The sequence below is a fragment of the Pungitius pungitius genome, chromosome 17 (genome assembly GCF_949316345.1).
Source record: "Pungitius pungitius chromosome 17, fPunPun2.1, whole genome shotgun sequence".
Classification (NCBI taxonomy): domain Eukaryota; kingdom Metazoa; phylum Chordata; class Actinopteri; order Perciformes; family Gasterosteidae; genus Pungitius; species Pungitius pungitius.
Window position 1 is genome coordinate 7290717 of NC_084916.1, and position 23431 is coordinate 7314147.

At 44.6% G+C, this 23431-nt stretch overlaps 1 protein-coding gene across 3 annotated transcripts; it reads left to right on the forward strand.

Annotated features, from left to right (window-relative positions):
• The first annotated feature begins 1269 nt into the window (after positions 1–1269).
• On the forward strand, positions 1270–14567 carry trim46b (tripartite motif containing 46b). 3 transcript variants are annotated; one of them, XM_037473372.2, is made up of 12 exons: positions 1272–2074; positions 4321–4582; positions 4724–4916; positions 6067–6265; positions 6950–7096; positions 7419–7514; positions 8089–8342; positions 9011–9132; positions 9365–9703; positions 11585–11814; positions 12154–12221; positions 13230–14567. In XM_037473372.2, exons 1-12 carry the CDS (start codon positions 1787–1789, stop codon positions 13669–13671), a joined length of 2640 nt encoding a protein of 879 aa, XP_037329269.1. In that variant the 5' UTR covers positions 1272–1786; the 3' UTR covers positions 13672–14567. The 3 variants fall into 3 exon arrangements, with proteins under 3 accessions (XP_037329271.1, XP_037329269.1, XP_037329270.1); XM_037473373.2 differs by lacking the exon at positions 1272–2074 and adding an exon at positions 2139–2882; XM_037473374.2 differs by lacking the exons at positions 11585–11814; positions 12154–12221; positions 13230–14567 and adding an exon at positions 10814–11490 and having other exon boundaries at positions 1270–2074.
• Positions 14568–23431: the final 8864 nt, after the last annotated feature.

Genomic DNA, 23431 nt, shown 5'->3' on the forward strand with positions numbered 1-23431 from the left:
ATTATAAACAAGCCATGCGGTCGATTTTAGGAACTAGACTGCGAATATTTAGATGAATTACATGAAGACCTTTACCCATTTGTTACAGTTTGACATTCCAAATTCTAAGATAAAGCCAACTGGACATGACTGTTAATAATGGTGGAGGTTAGCAGGATAAGGCGAATATGAGAGCAAACCATCATGCAAACCACACACAAACACAATCACACACACACACACACACACACACACACACACACACACACACACACACACACACACACACACACACACACACACACACACACACACACACAAATACATCATATATGCGTTCTCGCCTGTCACAGTTCAGAGTAGAAATTAAACTTCCACTTTATATAGCACAATATGTTTTTCAGAAAGGTAGTATTCAATCAGACACCTGGTTATTTATTCTACCAGTTACAATATGCATGAGACATAACCATCACATAAGGAACGCTAGCTTAGGTTACATGCTACCTCCCACCCTAAGAACAAACCGCCTCAAACGTTGAGGATTACTTCACTTGTATTTAGGTACAATTTTGAAGTACCTTTCCCTTTATTTGGTATGTTTTTATTTTTTATTTACCATATTACATTCCACATTCAGATTGATAATGCGACATGTAAACACGTATACGTTTTAATATTATGAAATAAATAAGACTTGTTCATTTCATTTTTAAGGGTAAGTTCACAAGCTACCATAATATTAAAGGCATGCATCCATTATCACACCAATAATCATAGTCAGATAATACCATTACCTTTTTCATAAAGTGAGCAATTTTTCAGAACGGCAACTTTTACTTTCGGTTAAATATATTTATTTTCTAATTCTTCGTACTCTTACTAAGTAAAACCAGTAAATACATGGCTCTTACTTCTCACAGTATCTCTGCCCTTTGAGCTGTTCTGCCCTCTGGTGGCCGTAACTGAAACTGCTCACAAACTGGGCAAACTGACTTTGTGCCTTAAACAAGCAATTACATTTAATGAAAATATTTCAAATAAATAATAGCTACCTCTTTTACGGAGTTGTATTCTCATTTCACGCTGAGCTGGTTCGATTGACTATGTTTATAGTTTCTCCTAATGTGGACCGACATATGAAAACCATGAAAACCTTGTTGTAAATATTGAAAATGTTGATGGGGTCTTGACCCTGCATTACGAGAAAAAATGTACACTGAATAATGAAATAAACACATATACAAAATTAAGAAAAGCATTGGTTTTACCCTTTGACTTTAATCTGATAATCGTATTGTTGCACTGTACGTAAATTCAGCCATGTTGAAATTTGCGTGAACTACAGCTACAAATAAACAGTTGTTTTCATGTTACTGCATCAGTATCATTAATTACATGATATATTAATAACAGGAAGCCTAATCAGGTGAGGTTGCCAATTCAATTCTGCGCTTAAACCCGAGGCCAAATAGTATTTTTTCCGTTTTGTTGAACTATAGCTGTGCAGGTCTAACATACAATTGTTTGGAAAACGATCCCGAAAACGTTTTCCATCTCCAAAGCTTTAGACTTGTGTTACGGTCGAAGATGTCATCGAGGAAACAATATGCAGCTTGATGCTGTTGTTTAGAGTCGAGTGTTCAGACCGCTGTGACATCGAGCCTCCAAACCGCTGCCACATCATTTAAAGGCATCCGTTGCGGGAGGGGGAGGGTAGGGGGCAGGATGTCTGGGTGAGGAATAAAGCCACAGGCATCTCTTAGAGTGGATATATAAAAACATATATAGAAATCGGTGTCTGTATATGCATGCTTCTTTGTTTTTTATTCAGAAGATTCTGTTTTTCCTGCTTTTTGTTTTTTTCGTGCGTAAAATGAGCCCAGATCAAGTGTCTTTGGAAAACGACGAATTAAATGGTCTTTATTATAGAGAAGATTTTTTTTTGAATATATACATACCGTACGGTGTATGGCCTAGATACATCGTGATTTGTATCCATATGATAAAACCAGGAAGCAGCTTTTTTCCTAAAATGGCAGAGATGGATTTAAAAACAGGCACCTCAACGATGGAAACGTTGGTTCGTACAAGTGTGAGTATAACATGGTTGTATTTGGATTGTCACTGAGTGTATTATCAAATTACAGTGTATATTTGGAAGACATTCTCATCGAGAACATCATTTTTAATGGGACCGCTTGGATAGCACGTCTCCATGTTTCACACGCCGTCCCATTCACCCCAAATCTGTGTGTTTCTCTGCACCGAGGAGAAAGCCTGTGCAAATCAAAGGAAACGTGTGTGTGTTTTCTAACATATGATCCTGTGATAATGCTGTGGACAATCGTCCGTTACGTTGCCTTGATGCCGGACGTGCCTCAGCACACCAGACTCCAGCTCAATTTCTCCTCAGACATGGAAGAAGACATGCTCTATCTCTCGGTTACATACACGCGTGTTTCAAACACGATCAAATATCAGAGCCGCGTGAGTGCAGATTGAAAAGACTCTTTTCTATTTCGGGGCTCACGGGACGGTCGTTTCCATGGAGACGAGATGCAGGACCTTCGGCTGCTGCTGAGGCAAGGGGAGGGAAAAAAAGGCTGTTCGTGCTGCTTGTAGCATCGGCCGTTATGGAGGCTGGAAAGCACCCCGGTGCACGGGACTGGTGCAGACATAGGACCGATGATGCGTTTGTGCACAAGCCACAGTAAGCAACAAAACAGCTCGAGAAATTGCATTATTGTGGTGTTACAGTCGTTTCGCGCAGACCCCCGTCATACCGTAGCGGGGGCGCTCAGTGCTTGTGACAAAAATGCCTCAGACCCCTCCCTTCTTTTCACGAGGCACGCCGGAGCTACACGCGGCGTACCGCCATGGCGCCCAGATTCCAGGTGAAGGTAAGGATGAGCTGCCGCATCGCTCGTTTCACGCCCTCGCCACGCCGGGCTCAGCCTTAGCAGTGCGCAACATCCTCCGGGAATGGATACAGCGGAGCCACAGCCAGTCGCGATGCACAGCCCGTATAGTCTGCCGGAATAGCCCGAAACTGCAATACGCATTAGAGGAGACAGGCAGGCCGGAGTTGACATTGGGGAATGACACCGAGCGACTGAGGGAGGAACGGAGGTTATTTGGATTGGTTGATCAAAAGCAAAGCTACATTTGGGTTTGTAGGTCTACTCGTTTTTTCCCCCCTTATCTGCTGCAGAATTATTCTGTCTCAAATATGTTGGAAGCTGTTATTTAACGCAAACTGGGAAGATATTGCTTTCCACAACACTTGTAGTCTGATATGTGAATATCCGTGCAGCTGTCTAACCCCGTGTGAGCTCCTGGTCTGCTCAAACTCAAATGGACATTTACTGTATATGCCCGTGATTCTGCATCCCCGGCTCAGGGGGTGTCAACAGTGTTTTCTGGTGTGCTGTCATAAGCTGACCCGATGCTGCATCTCATCACATCACAGCGACAAAGTCCCCAAACCCCTCTGCAGCAGCATCGTGTCCTGGCTTTGAAGTGAACTCCTAGTGACGCTGATGGAGCGTGCGCCGCTTCTGACCCTGCAACAGCTTCAGGCTGCAGGTGCAGGTTCTCAGTCAACGGCGTCTATCTCATTGCAACTAATGAATGCTGACTTAACACTAAAACGGACACACAAAGGTCCCTTAGTTATTATTGAGGCACTTTTATTGAGGCACAGTCTTTTGGTTGGACCGTCCTGATGTCCTTGAGCAGGACTTTGACACATTTACTGCTCCAGAGGTGCATCTTTTCACCCCTGCCCCCTCCTCCCAAAGACTCCCCCGTGTGGTTACATCGACTACCAAAGGCGCTGATTCAGCAGAGAGAAATATACCATGAAGACTGAAAACGCTGGACCGATGTCTTGGTTTTGGAGAATAATGGCTAAAGAGCCGCTGTGGATAGGCAGGGTTAAGGGTTAAGGGATGCAGTGGTTTAATAATTTAAATCTCTCCTTTATCCATATTTAACCAGAATGACGCCCTACGTTGCATCTCTTGAACAGATTTTCCCATTTCCATGTCTCTCTCTCTCTCTCTCTCTGAGTTGAGTCTTTTTATCTCACACGATGTTGAACCTCCTCGGTGAGTGAAATGTGTCCATATCGACAACTGGCTTTGAGTGTAATCTGAATAATTTCAGATATTCATGATTCAAATAAAAATGTTGCACAAAATTTGGGAATTTCAAATGAAATTGGTTTTATTAAGCGGACAGGGATTTGTACTTTTCGTCCTTCGGGCTCTTTCTGTGTCATTCATGCTCGTACAGTACATGTGCTGTCCATAACCCCTCTCCTCTGTGCCCCGGCAGTCTAACATGAAGAGCCTGGAGCACGAGCTGCATTGCACCGTTTGCAAGGACATCGTCAAGCAGCCCGTGGTTCTGCCATGCCAGCACAGCGTCTGCCTCATGTGTGCCTCTGAGGTCTTGGTGGCAAACGGCTACCCGCCTCCGGATCTCCCCCCGGAGCCGAACTCCCCGGCCTCCACGCCCAACACCCGCTCGCCCCGCCAGGCCAGAAGACCCACGCCTAAAAATGAGCAGCGACCCATTGACCGCGTGTTCCGGGCAGGTTGGGGACACTTCTTCTTCTTAGGCCGTATGAGTTGAATCTGTCGAGAGGGCACGTTGGCTTCTTGTGTGGACAAAAGCGGAGGCTCGACATCCCCTCTCCCTCTGCTCACAACTGGCTTCTTTCTTCTTGTTTTTGGAGGTCCCCACCTGTCCTCGCCATCCATGCCCCGCTCTCCGGGATACGGGACATACCCGGGGGGGCGCCGCCGCAAGGAGGGCCCACCCTTGGTGATGATGTTCCCTTGTGTCCCCTGCGGCCGCGATGTGGAGCTGGGAGAGAAGGGCCTTGCTGACTGTCTGCGCAACCTCACGCTGGAGCGTATAGTGGAGAGGTACCACACTCACACTTATTCACACACACACACACACACACACACACACACACACACATCTCTTCTGCCAAAAGAATAAAAAGCAAAAAGCAAAAATTACAAAACACAAAAGAACCCACACAGGGATCCTTTAATTCAGTGGGTTTGATGTTTTGTGTCAAATTGACTTAAAGAGTCGACCAGGGCGTTACAAATGAGAGGGTGTCCAATTGGGATAGTAATTATTCAGCAGCTACTCTGCTGTTGGATGGATCCTGCCGAGTGTGCACTGCTACAGAGTGTCGCTACCAAGGCTGACTGTGTGCTTCCTCCGTCCAGTGGCCTGATGTTCGCTTTATAACTCTCACACATAGAGCCTCTCATTTCAAAGCGTTCACAACCGTTGAATCTTCTTCGATTCGAATTTCACTCATCTCTATAACAGTTTTAAGCTTTTGACGGAAACTCTTATCTCTGGGTTCGCAAAAAAATTCACTCTTTATTAAAGCTAGAGCTTTTTTTTGCCTGTTGCTGATGGCATCGATTGACTGCTGTCTTCTGAAACCTCGATCGGCCCTCAGGAAGAAGGTTGCACCGCCTCCGGAGACGGAGACAGAGTGGAGGAAAACAGCTTCACACGGGGTTTGGCTATCGGCCATCAGCTAGCGGAACCACACACACACACACACGACTCCATTATGCCGCTCTGCTGCAGCTCTACCGCTGCCGTGTAGCTGCTATGTAGCAGAGAGTGTTTCTGTGATGTTTTATTGGTCATTAACCTCAAGTTTACAGGCGGCTCGTTGGAAAAATCGACTTGGAGCATTAAGAATGCTTCAGCCGAGAGGCGTAGCGGAGATGTGTGCTTGCTCAGTGACATTTGCAAAGACCAAATGATAGCTGATCTGTTGTGAGACATACAGGTGAAAAACATGTGTGAATAACTTTTAGTCAAGGCGGTGGGTTCGTCGTCAGTGGGTTGTATCATATCCCACATTACAGCAGTGGTTGAGATCTGCACCGAGTGCACCTTTCGTCTTTGGTAAATGTCTGTCTGCAGGCCTCTCCAGATCAAAAGGGAAATCATCTCAATGGAGAGCGCCTTCTTGAAGGTTAAATCAGTGTTTCTCTTTCTCTCAGTAGTTCTTCCTCTTCTCCACACCACTACCAGGTACAGACACACGGTGAGTCTGGGCAGTGTGGCTGTGATGTGCCAGTTCTGTAAGCCTCCTCAGGCCTTGGAGGCCACCAAGGGCTGCGCTGACTGCAGGTCCAACTTCTGTAACGAGTGTTTTAAGCTGTATCACCCGTGGGGGACGCCACGAGCACAACATGAACATATCCAGCCTACACTCAACTTCAGACCTAAGGTAGGAATTTGCAACGTCATTTTTTAAAACCAATTATTTAAAAAATCCAAACATTTTAAAACATTTGGTGCAACTTTGAAATTTGTTATAATGAAAACCTGTATTCAGAAGGAAAAATCAACGTCTGTGGTTAATTCTTGGAGCTGTTAAGAAAACGGATGTTGGTCCAGTTTCTCAACAGAACTTTGAGGGTCCTTCTGATTAAAGATGGTAAAAAATGTAAAAAGAAAAACATGTTTATAGAGTAGGATAATGTTTCACAACCCTGCAACCTAAAAAGCCGATTAATTGCTGGTTGATCCATATAATACAAGGATCGAGTTTGTTACAACTTGAAAAGCTAATTTGCGCATTATAAGAAACGGGTTCAAAAACTTTTTGTACACCTGAAATAGGACACAGATTATATCCTTTTTACTAACAAAAATGTCTAATGTTTGTTCGATCGGATTTTGGCCAAGTTATTCCATTAACCCCAGTGATGAAATAATTGCAAGTATGTATGCACGCTTGAAAAATAAAAAACCTTCAATAATAATTAACAATGTTTCTTTCTTACCGTCTGCTGTCGGCCCACTTGGGAATGTGATCCTTCATAAATAAGACACATCCTCACAGTGACCTACCTTTTCCTTTGTAGGTAAATTGTGCTCTCGATAAATATTTTAAGCATTGATTTTGCAGGTTCTGACCTGCCCGGAGCATGACCAAGAGAAACTGCAGTTTTACTGTCGGTCCTGTCAGCGGCTGCTCTGCCCGCTCTGCAAACTGCGCCGCATCCACACAGGACACAAAATCCTGCCGGTGGCCCACGCCTACCAAGCCCTGAAGGTACGACTCTGAAGCTGACAAACATGCAGACATAGAAATGAACAAATGGGAGGGAAATTAATAGTCATATTTTCATCGGACGGGATTGTCCACACAATCACACTGCGCAGTAGCAGAACTCAAATGTACTTAAATGAAATTAAGTGATTAAATACATTTTTCCGTATTATACACAGAAAAGTGACGCAGTTGCGTTATTTCAAAATGCATGACAGAGGAGCATGGTATAGTAGAGTGGCACTCAGAGTCCATGTGTAACGATTAAGTCATCTGATGTTTAATTTTTTGTTCGCATTCTGTGTTGTTGCTGCTTGTTTTACAGGAGAAGATTACGAAGGAGATGAACTACATTCTGTCCAACCAGGACACAGTCCTGTCCCAGATTACCCAGCTGGAGAGTTCCATCACTCAGACCGAGGTGATTAATACTTTGGTCCTGCAAAATGTTGACTAACACGGCATTAGTGTAACGCCAGTCAGCTTAACACCATGAAACTGCACTGAACCAGCTTATTTGAAAATGTGTACAATGTTTACAACACAATATATTTAAGCTTTAATCACACAAAAAAGTCTTTGGATTATTACTTAGTACCTTTTCTATTTTTTACATGTTACGTTGTTATTTATTATGACAGGAATCGAACCAGTCCAACTCAGCATCCAACTCTGCCTGTCTGTTTGTACTGTAACCAGGAGCAACCGTACCATACGCCTCCTGCTTTCTATTACAGATGAATGTTATCCATGTTAAAAGGCACATTTTTAGGATGTGGTCCTCGCGGAGGAAGAAACCAGTAGAAATATCTTGAGACTTAATGCCATAGACTGCCCATAATCTGCTACATGCCAAATACATGCAAATGCTCAATCTGTTTCTTCTTGGACTGTTATGTTGGAACCTTTCTCTCAAACAACCGAACTTAATGGACAGCAACAGATGGCTTTCGCCACATGTTCAAGCCTGGGCCGTCTGCGTTCCTCTTCCACAGGTAAACAGCGTCTCGGCCCGAGAGCAGCTGGCTCAGAGCATCAGGGATCTGACGGCGGCTCTGGCCGAGCGCCACGCTTCGCTCACCCAGGCTCTGGAGATGGCACGCAAGAAGCGAGGCGAGGCGCTGTCGGCCCAAGTAGCGGAGAGACGGGGCCTGATGGAGCACACGGGCCTCATGGCGTTCACCCAGGAGCTACTGAAGGAAACAGACCAGCCCTGCTTTGTGCAGGCTGCTCGCCAGACCCACAACAGGTTTTCTATTTGTTCTGATCTTATTTGTTCTGGCAAATACCTCTGCTGAGATTGAACCGATTTTAGAGTTTTTCTTTATTCGTTTGATTATTTTTTGTTTCTGTTCCCATTCAAACAGCTTTTACCTACATTGAGATGCGAGTATTTGGCATTCAAAAAACAAAAGGAATAGTCTTAAATGATAATAATGCTCAATATGTTTGTCAGCAATTAACTGATCCTATTAATAAGTAGTGCCTCTATAGCCAAAACCTGGAACAGCTTATTCATCTCTCAGTTGTTGTCAATAAAAACTCCAAAAAACACATCATTGTGACGCCCAGTGGCTCAATCTCACATACGGTACATTGACCGGCTACATAAATACTCACTAGGGCAACCTAAAATAGCCCCCAAGAAATTTAAAGTGCACTTAAAGTGAAAAGTTCATAGCTGTAAATAACCACTTAAAACTTACTTTAAAACAAAATGTACTAAAAAACAATATTTTTGCAATTAAATGAAATGAAGAAAAAGTAAAATCGCTGTTTTGATCCCTTTTTGCCATTAGTCGAGACTAAGGATAACAAAGCATGACGCCACCCGTCCTCCTCATCAGTCTGTCTCACCCCTCACCTTTCCTCCTGAATTCCTCTAACACTCCTCCCCCTGTTTTTGCGCTGCTCCAGGTTCAGCAGCGCCATTGAGAATCTCCAGCATTTCACTCTGGCTGCTGATCCGTCCTTCAGACACTTCCAGCTGGACGTCTCCAAAGAACTCAAACTCCTGACAGAGTTGAACTTCATCCAGGGTGAGGAGGGGAGTGATGCGAGAGTGGGAGCGGAAGGTGAAGGGAGGGTAACGCGATAAAGGAAGAAAGCGAGGGCGTAGAGACGACTTTCTTATCTCTCTTGTACCGTCTCATGAGGGAAAACACAGTTGAATGTTGTCAGTGAGGTCAATGCAAACAGTGGTTCCAAACATCACACCTTTAGTTTCTACATCCCAGTTATTCCTCAACACCAAAACCATCTTTGTCCCAGTTCCACTGGCTCCAGTGATCGACACCCAGCACACCCTGGCCTACGACCAGCTCTACCTGTGCTGGCGACTGCCCCAAGACGCTGCGTCTGCCTGGCACTTCTCCGTCGAGTACCGCCGTCGGGGTGTGGTACCGGGAGGAGCGCCCCGAGGCGGCATCAGAGGAGGGCTGTCTGCCGCCCGCTGGGGCTGGCAGCGGTTGGACGAGGTGAGCGGGACCAGCGCGGTGATCGACAGGCTGGAGATGGACAGTGTGTACGTGCTGCGGGTGAGAGGCTGCAACAAGGCCGGCTTCGGCGAGTACAGCGAGGAGGTGTACCTGCACACCCCTCCCGCACCAGGTGAGAGGACACGCAGATGTTTCCGCGGCGTCAGATGGGGGTCAGACTCCGCCGTAGGTCTGCAGTAAACTCCAGTTAGAGCTTTAACAACCAGCCGTGAGAGCTGTGAAGGAATTTCAATTCATTTTATTTTCGCCCAAAATCGCAAATTACAAATTTGCCTCAGAGGTCTTTACAGTCTAGTCTGTACACATGCAACATCCTCTGTCCTGAAACCCTCACATCGGCACAGGAAAAACTCCCCAAAAAATGAAAAAGCCTTGGGAAAAAGGGAAGAAACCTTAGGGAGAACGTCAGAGGAGGGATCCGTCTCCCTGGATGGACAGACAGCAAAGGATGTCATGTGTACAGAATGAACAATGTAAAGGATGTACAATACACTCAATTCCTTTAACAGAAATGATACAAATAATTAGTAAGTAATTAAGTAAGTAGCAAGCCAGATGTACGGCAGGACCACCGCAGGGGCAACCACCATCAGATAGAACCACCATCCACAGAAGCTTGTGTCAGGAGGGCCACGGCCAGGAGAGAACCAATGAAGACAGAGTTCAAAGACGTGCAGAGGGCTGCTGTAAGTTGAGGGATATGAAGACACAAAAGTTAAGACATTATGAACATAACAATATAACAATGGTTTATAGTAGTAAAAAAATGATTCGACTACACTTTCTGAAATGAATTGAGATTATCCCTTAATTTGCTGCTTAAAGAAACGAAGATAAATAAAGAAGGGGATCCTCCATCAGTTATTTCTTGTCAGTAGAGTTATTTCCACTGACAAGAGTATTTTTTATTTATTTATTTCATTTATTGTTTAATTTCTCAGATAAGTGACTAAATGATTAAGTGAATAATAGCTGCAAAAAAAGTCATACCCATAAACTATAGTTTCTGTCAGTCCGGAGCCATTCATTTCTTCACACCTGTTGTTATTTCAAAGCATACAGGATGGTTTCCATGATAAGCACTTAATAATCCATTCTCTTTTTTTTCTCTGCCCATTCTCATTTCCTCCTCCCCAATTTTTGTCCACCACTTTCTCACAACCTCACCTCATTACTCTTTTATGACTCCATGCCTTTCTCACGCTTGATTCCCATTTCCCAGCTTTATACTTCATACAGCTTCACACCTCTTCTTCCGCGCTCCTTCCCCGCCGCCAACCTTCATGCCTCCTACGCAACGTAAGAAGTGCAATCATCTCTCGACCGGCCCGCTGCAACCCTCATATCCCTCTCCTCTCTCCCTCTCTGTGGTCATTCCATGCCTCCTGTGTTCTTCCACCCCCCATGGAGAACCCCACTCACCCCTCCACCTCCTGCTCTAAAGCGAGATCTGTCAGAGTACTGACGAGGTTTGCAGTTTGTTAAGACGCCAGGCTTAACAACGTGGAACGATTGATTGGTTGAATTGAGTGATTGGTGACTCCCTTCGTGCCCGAGTGGGCTGTTTCTTCTCCCTGCCATTGTGTATGTTTCCTCTGTAAATTGTACTTCCTTAGGATCAATCTGCATTCCCCACATCCAGAGCTTCTTTGTTATACCTTCTCTATTTTACTCCCCAAAGTCATCGATGTACAGATGAGTGTCCTTTTCTCTTCCAGTGTCGCAGCGAGGAGCTGCATGCCTACTCTCTCCCCCTAGTCTCTCCTCTCAAGTGCATCACATTCTCCTCATTTATCTTCTCCTTGCTGCTTTCAGACTGTAAATCGGTACAACTTTCCCTCTGTTGCCTCCCAAACGTCTCGTGCCGCTACTGAAACCCCAACAGGCCATATTTGAATGCACCTGTCTCTTTGTCCTCCCCCTCACGCCGGCTTCTACTCCCACCCCCCTATCCTTTTCTCTGCTGTGTCCCCCCTCCTGGGTCCCGCCCCAGTGCTCAACTTCTACCTGGACTCTCGCTGGGGTCTCCATGCCGACCGGCTGGTGGTCAGCAAAGAGCAGCGCTGTGCTCGCAGCGTCCCCGGTCTGTCCCTGATGCAGGCCGCTGACCACGCCCTCACTTCCTGTCACCTGACCTCAGACCTCCTGGTGGGGGACGTAGCTATCACTCAAGGAAGGCACTACTGGGCATGCTCAGTGGAGCCTGGGTCTTACCTTGTGAAGGTTAGTAGTAAATCTACTGAATACTACATAATATCAGTGCGAACTGACAGTATGTGGAAAGTTCAAGTTTCTTGATGTTAATTAATGTTTCTGAATACATGAGAGAATTTAACAAAACTAGTATTCTTTTTACAAATGTGAAACCCTAATGTGCCTTAAGCTAACCGGCATTGTTACACTGCACATTCTGAATTTAGTGTTTCTACTGCTATTAGTAGGAAATGATGATGGTTGAAGTTCTGCTTCCCTAAAATAATCAAGTGACATAATAGAAAACTGGATCAATTAATCATTTGAAGATTTGCTCCAAGTTAAATGTTTTTTTAAATTTTTGAACAGGTGGGAGTTGGTCTGGAATCTAAACTGCAGGAATGGTTCCACCTCCCACAGGACATGGCCAGTCCCCGGTGAGCACCTGCAGCACCTAACTGTACTTCACGTACTTGGATATTTCTATTTCAGGGAGGAGTATTCTGTTTTTATATTTTACATGCGATTGATAGCTTGAGTTCCTGATTGCTTTTCAGATTAACATTTTGCATTAAAAAAGCCGTGGATGAAATGGAAGTTTGTCACAGTTGGCGAGTATGAGCCACCAGGGATACGACCCAAATGCAGGCAAAGCAGATTAACACGAGCCAGGCAGTCCAAACAGGCAAACAACTCCATAGGGGGAATAGAAAATCTAAATTTATCAACGTCTTGGGCGGCGCTAAGAGCTCGGTGCAGAGACGGTGCACAGATTTCTGCAGATTGTGAAATGTGTGGCAAACGGCTGGCTTGCACCACCTTGGCCTTTGTCATTCCACGTTTCTGTACATCCATGATTCCTTCACCTGTGTCACCTTTCCTTCTGTTCATTCAAGATAGCTTGATATTAATAGTAAAATTAAGCTGATCATTGATTAGGGAATGGGACTAAAATTGCATCTGAGAATCTTAAATGAATCTTAATACAAAAAGGAACCGTTTTAATTGTAAAGTCCATTGTAGAGTCCCATCATGGTTTCAGATCATTTTAAGCTGCGAGTTATTCATCTTTCACATGGGACAAAAAGCCCTTTTCAAAGGATACACCATGTATCTTAGCATATAGCTCCTCTGGCAAGACGAGGAGGCATAAAATGGAGAAATGAGACTCACAGTCTACATCCAGCAAACCAGACTGCGAGGCGAAGTGTGGAATGTCATGCCTCGTTATTCCTGATACAAAAGTAGTGTCTGGCTGGAGACATTTCACATGTGTACGTTAGCAATGCCATCAAAGAGTGATATCCTCCTAATTGATATCAGACATACATTTCGGATGGTTTCTTGTAAAAAGTGTGCAGCCAATATGATAAACTGCTCTCTCTCTCTCTCTCTCTCTCTCTCTCTCTCTCTCCCTCTCCCTCTCTCTCTCTCTCTCTCTCCAGCTACGACCCGGACAGCGGTCATGACAGCGGGGCAGAGGATGCTCTGGACTCTGCTCCGCCATTCTGTTTCCTCACTATGGGGATGGGTAAGATCTACCTGCCGCAGCACAACCATCACCACCACAGTAGCCATGGAAACGGTACCCGAGACCCCATCATCAACGGGCCCTCCTCGTCCGCGGGCCTCACCTACCCGTTGCCTCCTCGGCTCGGTGTGTGCCTTGACTTTGAGAAGGGTCGCGTCACCTTCTATGATGCCCACTCCCTTCGACCTCTGTGGGAAGGTCACGTGGATTGCTCCGGCCCCGTGTGCCCGGCTTTCTGTTTCATTGGTGGGGGGGCTCTGCAGCTGCAGGAGCTGGTAGCCAATCGCAATGCGGACCAGACTCCAGTCAGAAGGGTAACCATCCAGCCCCGTGTGTCTAATTCAAAGAACAACTGACGGCTGATCTGAGGTCACATGGTCATTTTGAATGTATTTGGTTATTTTTAAGTATTTACTCAGATAGAGCAAAAAATTAGACATCTCAGTGATTTTCTTTTCTATTTATTTTTCTTTTTACAAGATAATGTTTCTATAGCAACAAATATGCAATGTAATTAAGTTTCTAAAATTTTTGTTAAATGCAGTTATTGCTTAAGTAGTGTCTGGTATATCCAGCACTCCGTGTTAAATTATATCTTTGAAGCTTGCACTTGTAGCTATTGCATACATTTATAAAGCTAATGTAGATACAATGTTGTCCTCGCTATAGAAGCTTTTACTCTGTTATTTCATGCCCTTAATGTTTAAAGCTTGAGAACTGTTGTGTTTTAGAGATATATGTGTGTAAAAAAAGGCCTATATTGAATCTCTAACTAAACTTGTGTTGAACCACACTGATTTCACTTGGTATAATTCCCAACCAAAGTTATTGTTTTTCTGGGATGTAAATATGGTAATTAGAGATAGAGAGGAACAATGAGGCACTATTGTAATTAGAAGCTCCAATTATACCTCTGCTGAATAGCTAATCACTGGTTGCCGCGATTCTGTTGTGCGTTGGTGTTTGTTTTTCCAGTACACGAGTCTCACACGAGTGTGTGTGTGTGTGTGTGTGTGCTCCCCTATGTGCAGGGGTGTGGTTTGACTGATACCAGCATTGATTCATTGACGTTAACAAGTCATCCTTTTTTCTTTCAACCTCGCTTGATTGTAAGTTAATGAGCAGTGCTTCTTATGAAAAGACTTGAAGATAAAATAACATGTAAACTTCACCTGCTGGCAGAATATTTGCAAAAGAAAAATGGATTAAGGACATAAACACTGAATAAACACAATTTGAATTACTAAAGCACCTTCTGTTTCCTTTTGATGCTTTTTTGCTTGAGTTGAATGGTGCTCCTTCCACGTTTCATACTCACTATCTCTCTGAGAGGATGACTCGCTCCGGTTTCACCACCAGGGCGCAGCAAGTCCTAGCAGAACAACATGGATCTCTCCTACCTCATCTAAACACACTGCTGCCATTGTCATGGTGAGAACATTTTTATTTGGAAAGAAAAATAATTGGACCCATTTTCCATACAAATAGTCCTTTATGGGATTTTGGGAGGTACCCACTTGAAATGTGTTGTTAGAAATGGTAAAAAATGTTTTGCTTTTTATAGATCTCTTCCTTTTGTGGGAATATATTCACCCTGCTTTTTTAACATTCCTATTTAACAGTACAATTTACAGCTTTTCATAGTTCCATATTTATGTATTATTTTGCAAGGTATACTGTGTATGATATAAGGGGCAATATGAGACAATGATAATGAGGAAAGGGGAGAAGGTTTTTGGTACATTTGTTACTAAACCATGTACACATTACCACACTTTGTTTGATTATCTCAGTTATAATAATAATAATAATAATAATAATAGGACCATGAATTGGAAACACAAACCTTTAAGTTGGCCAATCTGAACAACCACCATAAAGTAAATCGAAATGATTCACGCCAAGTTTTGACATGTACAGAATAGCATTTCCTGCCAAAAGTTTTCCTCATGTGAAATAATGGCTTACCATGAATCACACTCCATTTTTTACACACGTGTAGTAAAAAGTAACACATAACAAAGTAACACACAACAGCAGACATAAAATACATGTTTTTTAGTCCTACATGGCCTCTAAAGTAGTGAATATAACATGAGTGTAGTTCTATAAATTGCAAAGTATGCCACCTATTGGCTAATTTAAAATAGGAAACAGATTTGTTGAAGAGATTCTGTCTCAATGAAACACATAAGAGTAATGAATAGGGATGACCATCTGCTTTTGATAGAGATATTAACACCTCACATGTGTAGGTACTCAGGAATCCCTATGTAAATGTAATGTAAATTGCGTTTACCTTTTTATGGGCTTCAATATGAAAATCCACATGTGTGTTTGATTGGACCAACATTAAAGGGGAAACATTTGGGGGACTTGAGTTTGGTTTGACCACAAAGGGAAAATAAAAATGTAGGAGAAGAAAAGAAAAAATATATATTAAGTGTGCAGCCCTGACACAAGCCAAGGTTCTTTTTAAACATCCTAATACACACAGATAAAAGTACTGCTTCCAAAGGGAGGTTTAGCTCTGATCCCCCATGATATAGAAGAAGTGGAATGCACTGTAAAGCTTGAATACAGCACGACACAACCCTCCACCCACCCCCTTGAGTTTTCTGCACCTCTCTTCTTTAGTCCAAATCTGTAACAGATTGGGTTTAGTCTGACTGGAGGTATGCAGCCACAACACCACATGCAGGGGTCTGCATAATCCCTCCTCTAAGTACTAAGCACACAGCATGGGCATTCTTTAAAGAGCTGGCAGGAATTACCAATACATAATCTCCATGATCATCATTTAACATAGTTCAGTGTGGGGGGAGGGAGCCGTTGTAATATCTGAAGGATCTGAGAGCTGTGTACAGTCTGTGAGAGGCAGCGATGCCATCTGGAGAACACATAGACAAAGTCTGCCGGAATCAGCTCACCCAACTGTCTTAAACAACGTGAAGCTAAACCACATGTTCAAGACCTGATTTGTTTGTTGAATCCGCTGTGGGGTTTCTGTGGCCCGAAGAAGAACACGTTGTTTATGGGGAGCCGGCTTCAAACTATTCTGCTGAGTCGAAACAATTAACGTGGATCTGTGCGGTGAAGGCCTGCAGTAGGAATTAAGTAGGCAGGGGGTGAAATAAAATGTTTAAATGTGTTTCTGCTGCAGGCTTAGTTCATGACAGCTGCTACTTGCACTTTATTGCTGTGGACTTTTCATTCAACCGTGGATGAATTATTGATATTCATAAGAACAAAACCTCCCCATTACAATCCCAAGAGGTGGCGTCTCTTAATTTCTCCCTCTCCATATGCAACACGTTATTTCTAGAGCAATCGAATCCCACTTACGTCAATCATTTATCTTACTAAGTTTGCTCCCCCATAAAACTCAATAAGGTTGCCATGGTATTATTCTTCCGGACGTGGCCACAGCTGAAACATTTATTTTTCACTTTCTCATCCATCCATCCATCCATCAACCCATGAGACGGAGCGGCATGAATAATATACTACTTCCTGCTTTCATCTCATTGATAATCTGCATAGAGGTAGAAGGGGGAAACAAAAATCAATCAGCTAAATGTTTGCTAAGAGGATTTGAGGGGCATGGGTGGGCCGTCTTCCCTCACTATGACAAATGAGGGGTGACAGTAATGCTAGACTGAGCCCATATGGCCACATACTGTAACCTAGAGAAGACGCAGGGCTAATTCAGTTTAACATTTACGCTCCAGCGGCGTATCGTCCTGTATTGGATTTGTGTGCTGCCCTTTGATTTTCTCTCCTTAATGATGCAACGAGTATTATGCAATGATTTGTAGTTTACTGCGTGTATCGAACTGCACGCAGAGCGCGTTTGGGAAACTGGAGTGCCCGCTGACATTAACGGCTACATTACAGGAATAGTTTGGCATCTTAGGAAATACGTCCACCTTCGATGAGAAGGTCGATGCCACTCTTGTGTTTATTCATTAAATATAAACAATTTGCTTTTTCATTTGTTTTACTTTCCTATAGATAAGGGGGTCTATGTTGAAAAATACCAAAGTTCCACTTTAAAAAGGTCATGATATATTGAGGTTATGTGACTAAAATGAAAGCTTTCTCTGAAATGTGGGATGTTATACTTTAGAAACGACTCCATTCTAAACCCAAGATAATGGTTCACTGGTTTAAACCACTAAAATCTGTCTTTTGGATCATGCGTGTGAAGTGGACCAAACTATATTACACAGCTTATGGCCCTAAAGTGTAACTTTAAGGCTGGCGCAACTTAAGATATATATCTCTACTGTCTGCCTGTACTGAGGATATTATTGTTTCCATAAAACCAAGGTGTGGAATAACATTTTAGCCAGACTAATGACCCAGAATTCTCTGTAATAAATGGTGTGAGCAGGTGTGGGACCATTGCACATGTGGTTAGAAATCAAGATTTCTGGTTGAGCTTTATGTACAATGTGACACATCCATTCAGGGAGTAAGTCAGGACGTAGCAAATTTTGTGTGGTTTTCAACCGTGGTCGAAACATGCTGAGTGCACACGGTTAAAATCCCAGGTCTCTGGAAAGTGAAAGGCAACTCAAATCAGTGTGTCAACAGGGGATCTGTAAACCACACGTTTCCTGGACTGCTCTGTCAAGACCAGCTGTGCATACAGCCTGGATGGTCCGTGTGTACAGAAAGAAGGAAATAAAAGACAGACAAGGGAGCGCGGGGGGGCGAAAACAAAGAAAGAAACAGACGTGTAACAACACATAGCCGACAGGAGTACACAGAACACGAGGAGCAGAGGAGGGGAAGCTGGTACTTGATCTGCGAGAAGAGAAAAGCGGTCTCTGAAGTCTGACGACTCCGTAGTCCTATCTGTTACCACGTCGATACTTCACATGAGCCCACCCCACCCGCCTCGTCTGTCCCTCCGCACCTTCCAGATGCTCACGCGGTGAAGGGGTGAAAGGTTGGCAGGTGCCTGGGGGAGCGGCAAGGAGCCTCAGGGGTCAGATTTCTGAGAGGTCAAGCAGTTGCAGCCTTTGGAGTTGAACGAGTGGGGAGGGAGGGGGGAACAAGCGAGGGGGGCAATATGGCTAGTGTCGAGAGCTGGAGATGGACGGGACCACAGAGCGCTGCCTCACCAGACAAACTTCATTTACGTGCAATGACGGACAGCCACGCCCGCCTGGGGCGGCCACAATCAGCTTTAAAGGTATTACCCACTGCCCGCCACACAAATCCTTAATCCTTGACCTTTTTCATTCCCAACATAAAGTCGATGACAGTCACGAGGGCATCGACAAATACAGTGAATTTTTGTATTTCTGTTTCCCAAACGGATCTGTAATGTGGCCGCGCCTTCCAAGTGGCGTTTATTGACAAACTTCTCAATCATTAAACCCTGTGGCTTATTTAAATGCAAATTGCATTGTAATTAGTCTGTAGAACCAATCAACAGCATATCGATGTGCGTCCAGAATGCTAAACCCATTTGATTCCTCCGATCACGCAAAGCAACTTGACTTGAATGTCGGGCCGTATCTAGTGGAGCAGGAAAGCACATCGTCTGCATAATGAGAGACCCAGGGCAATTTATCGTATGCAGGCAGTGATGCTGACTGGACTTAATGAGGTTTTTTTGTATGTAACTTCATGTTTAGCTCGCCGTGTTCGGTTATCTAACGCGTGGCCCGTTTTCTCCAGAGCCCCTTCATTACAACAGTGAAATAAGGCCGATACAATTTGCAATGTCTCGAATGCCTCGAAATCAATATGGTATTGGCAAGAGATACATTGTCCTGCTGGCGGGTTACAGCTGCATACGGCGAACAATCTCATTCACCTCTACAGTATCTCCCAGCGTGCAGTGCATCTATCAAATGAAAACAATGTAGTGATCAGATTAAACCACTGGACGACATTCCCCTCCTTCTCCGTTTACCATCCCTTATGTAAACACAAGACAAAATCAGTTTGTTCTAGTCTAGACATACAGCCCTACATCATCCGCCCCCCTGCCGAGCACTGACCCACATTAATACATTTATAATCAATACCTCCTCGGGTCCCGTGCACAGACTCGCCCATCAGACGTCCAAGGAAACAGTGCAGTCCAATTTAAAATGGCCCGAGGGGAACTTCCATAACCATGTGCCAATTAGTTCCACTGTCAATAATGGTAATGCTAAAGGACAATGTGTTCCAGGGTGAGAGGACAGGATGGATGGAGGGAGGAGGGAGACATCATCAAGCGTATGCCCGTTGTTCATTATTAATGGCTGTTACACTGACAAGAAGCATTGGATCACACACACACACACACACACACACAGATACATTGGGTCCGTGGACGTGGGGGTTGTGTTAAGGCGCGGAATTACACAAGCCATGAAGATAATAAGTAATGACGTCTCATAAAGGTCAACAAACAAACACTACTAGGACAAACACAGGCTGTGTGAGGAGATTCATTAGGACAGCGTGGAGAGATAGAGAGAGAGAGAGAGAGAAGATTGAGGCACATTCCTCTGGTCGTTCACTGTGGCCGTCACACCAGCAGAGGAAACAGGTGCGTGTTTTACTTGGAGGGGTGTGGGGGGGGGGCAACGAGGGCAACACAAGTGCTCTGCTCACATGGTTTGGACTGGTCACACTTGACCACAGTCTGACCTTACGTCCACTTGCGTAGCTCAAGGCTTCGTTAAGTAGGCACTAAGAAGAGCGGGAGCCTCACAGCTATTATCTCGGCAATTTAATACGGACCGCCTCGTCCGTGAATGATCTTGGCTCAAGGATATTCAGGAGCGCCGTTGCTTATCGACGTCGAGACTTTCACCGGCCGTGCCTGGTATTCGGGACCCCTGGTGGGTGCTTTCACGGGGCCCCTCCAGGCCGATGGTCCTGTTTGATTTGTGGTCACCTCACCTGTCTGAAGAGCCTCTTGTGAAGTCATCCCACAATCTTTGCTCGACTCAACATGGGGAAAAAGGAAGGAATCAATCTGGGAAGGGTGACGTTTCAAGTTGGTCGCAGAAAGGAGTGTGGAGAAGTATTCTCGTTCCAGGAGACAAGCCAAAGCCAACCCTTGATTGGGAGAACGAACGACTCGCTGGGCTAACATTCATCAAAGCGAGAGATGTGAAACAGTCAAAATTGAGTTTTTATGTTGTAAAATGTTATCTTATGTTAAAATGTTACATTAATAATCCCTCATTGGGGAGATCTAGTTTACTTTATATTTTACCACACATAGGACTTAAAGATGTGCTTTAGTTAGGGTGCCTGCCAGAGTTGCCTTTAAGTAACCTGACAAAATAAAGGATTCTACCCTGACTTTTCTAGTTTGTCAGTCCAAGACAGACTGAGAAATATTTGGTTACCTTGAGACTTTTTGTTTCAAAACGTTGGATTTGACATAGACTAGTTGACTTAAGTAATCTAGGCCCCAAAGGCAGAAAAAAGAGGGATTCATCAATGCACAATCCTCCTGACTTTCAAAACTAGGAGTTTGTGAGATTTATTGGGTTACATTGTAAATTTCTTCCTGAATAAACATTCCTGATCAAGCTTGAGGTGAGAAACACGCTTTAACCAGTTCACTGATTGCTCTGACATTCGGCTTTCAGGCTCAGTTTGCTTGATTTCTTTCAAAGATTTGGGCTTGGTTTTGCCAGGCTCACATCTCCTTCCTGTGCTTTTGGTGCCAGAAGAGTATCTTTTGCCCCCCCCCCTCCCCTCGTCAGGAACAAAACCAGGCCCGGGTCTAGACAGGCATGTATAAGGGGGCAGCCACAAATCTTGAGGGGGCATTGTGCTCCAGCACCTAGCTCCAGCACCTAGTTTGAGGGGGCACAACATTTATTTGAGGTGGCCAGGCCCCCTCTTGCCCCTGCCTAGACCCGGCCCTGAACAAAACCCTGAAAAGAGGAGATTGTGACACACTTTTAGTCACTCTTTCCTTTTCCCAAACACACTCTCACACACTCTCACACACACACACACACACACACACACACACACACACACACACACACACACACCTAATGACAACCCTCAGCTCAGGAAACAGAGGGTTCCTGTTTTTGAGTGCACGCTCTATTGTTATCTTCAACAGCGTTTTGACGGTACATGTTCGGTGCAGCGCTCTCCTTCGGTCTGGTTTTCTCTGCCTCCCCAGCTCTTGTTTCAAACCTTTGAATTATTATACAGTTATTATCCTGCCAAATCTTGATCCCCATTTAGGCCTTTAGTAGCACACCTTCTTATCGGGACCTTTCACTCTACTAATATTGACAAAGGCATGAGATAGAGTCAACACAACCCTTTCATTACCACCTTTCCTGTTTTATCTATGCGCCTAATCTTTGGTCTGGATGGAGTCACACGGCCACTCGTTGAGGATCAAGTATCCCTTTCGGCCCCCGCTGGGTCTCCACCGATCCCTTACTGTCCTCATGCTCGTTGTCATTCCTTCAGCCTGTGTGCCGTACCCTGGTGGGAGTCATGCATTCTGCAGTCAAGAGGTGTTTGGGGGGATTGAGGAAAAGTCTCGATAAGCAACAGCTGGGTTTAATGCACCATTAAGGTCATTGGTTGTTCAAGGTGCACCTGCAAATCCATGATCCCCCTCCCCCTCCCCCTCACTCCTCACTCCCCCGCCCCACGACCTTACCCTGTCTAGAGCTCTCTCCCATGTCTGCTTGCCCTCTACCCTTTAGTCCACATTCTCAGCTTTCTTTTTTATTTCTGGCCCTCCCAGCTTTCTCACTCTTGTCCTGTGAACTATGAAATACCCCCCCCCCCAGCCCTGACCCGACCTCCCATACTCTTCTCTCGTTCTTCATAGTAGTATAGCTGGTTCCCCTCTCTCTCATACTGCCTCCCTAGATCCCGGTCTCCTTTTCTGTCTCACCCTGCACGTCCCCTCTGTCTGTCCTTCTGTCTCTGTCTCCTTCTCCTATCGGGACTCCTCGCTCTCATTCTCTTCTGTTTCAGCGCCCCTCCCACTCGCAGGCTGTTGTGTTGTGTCTGCCAGGCCTCCTCGGCTGGAACACAGGTTTCCTGAGTAGTGAAACGGAACCGGAGCTGGCAGGGGGATACACTGAGAAACGCCAGCTCGGCTGTTCCCACTGAGCGATGCAACGCAGGCAGAGCACAGCACGCGCTGTGATGTATGGCATGATGTGGGTGATCCCACCTGCATTCAGTTCATTCCATCGATGCAGTGGAGTAACTTTCAGAGGTGGATATGTATCATATCAAAACTTACTAAGTGTGGCAAGAAGCTCCAGGAGGTTTTGGGTTTAAGATGTGTACATTTTATTGAACAATTTGTTTATTTTAGACACAAATGGGTATTTATGGCGCGAATTGACAGAAGAAATGACGACAATCAGTAATAATTGAATCATTAATGAATTACTTTTGTTGTCCAGATTTAATTTGGGGTGGGATTTTAAATAGGGACATTTTGGAAAGCTCACCAAATACTTGCAGCACATCGATCAATAATGGAAGACATCATTAGCCGCAGCTTCTTGTGCCACAGCTCCTTGTGAGGCAGAAAACGCAGTATACAGGGCAAACATTTGGGCCATAGCATATACCATGACAGTTATACAAAGCCATTCACAAGATAAGTCATCTTGGAACAACATTGCAGACTTCAGGATTTCAAGATTTATGTTTCAGCACACCAACATAAACCAGGTCTATATTCTAGTCTTGCATAGAACAGTCTCCATAAACAGAAGCAACAGACTTTGCCCCTCTGGCAGACGCACAGATTGTCACTCACACCATTAACACTGGTGCAGACAAACATAAACACCGCCGTCCTAAGAATAACTCTCCATTTTTCCCAAAAGAATGATGTTTATTTCTCAGTGGCTCTTTAGTGTGTCCCACTCCCCAGCTAACTGGATGATGTTTAAGTCTACCACTCCTCCTCATTTCACCCTGTAGAGGTCTGTGCCCTCTGCACCTGGAAAGTTCACCTCCCTGAACGAACAGACATGCCTCCAAGCAACTAAGGAGACAGAGAGATCAAACAACAGTCGGCTCCCTGAGGCCCCTAATGAAATTGTTGGTGGATTCCTCACTCTGGAACAACATTAGTATTTAAGA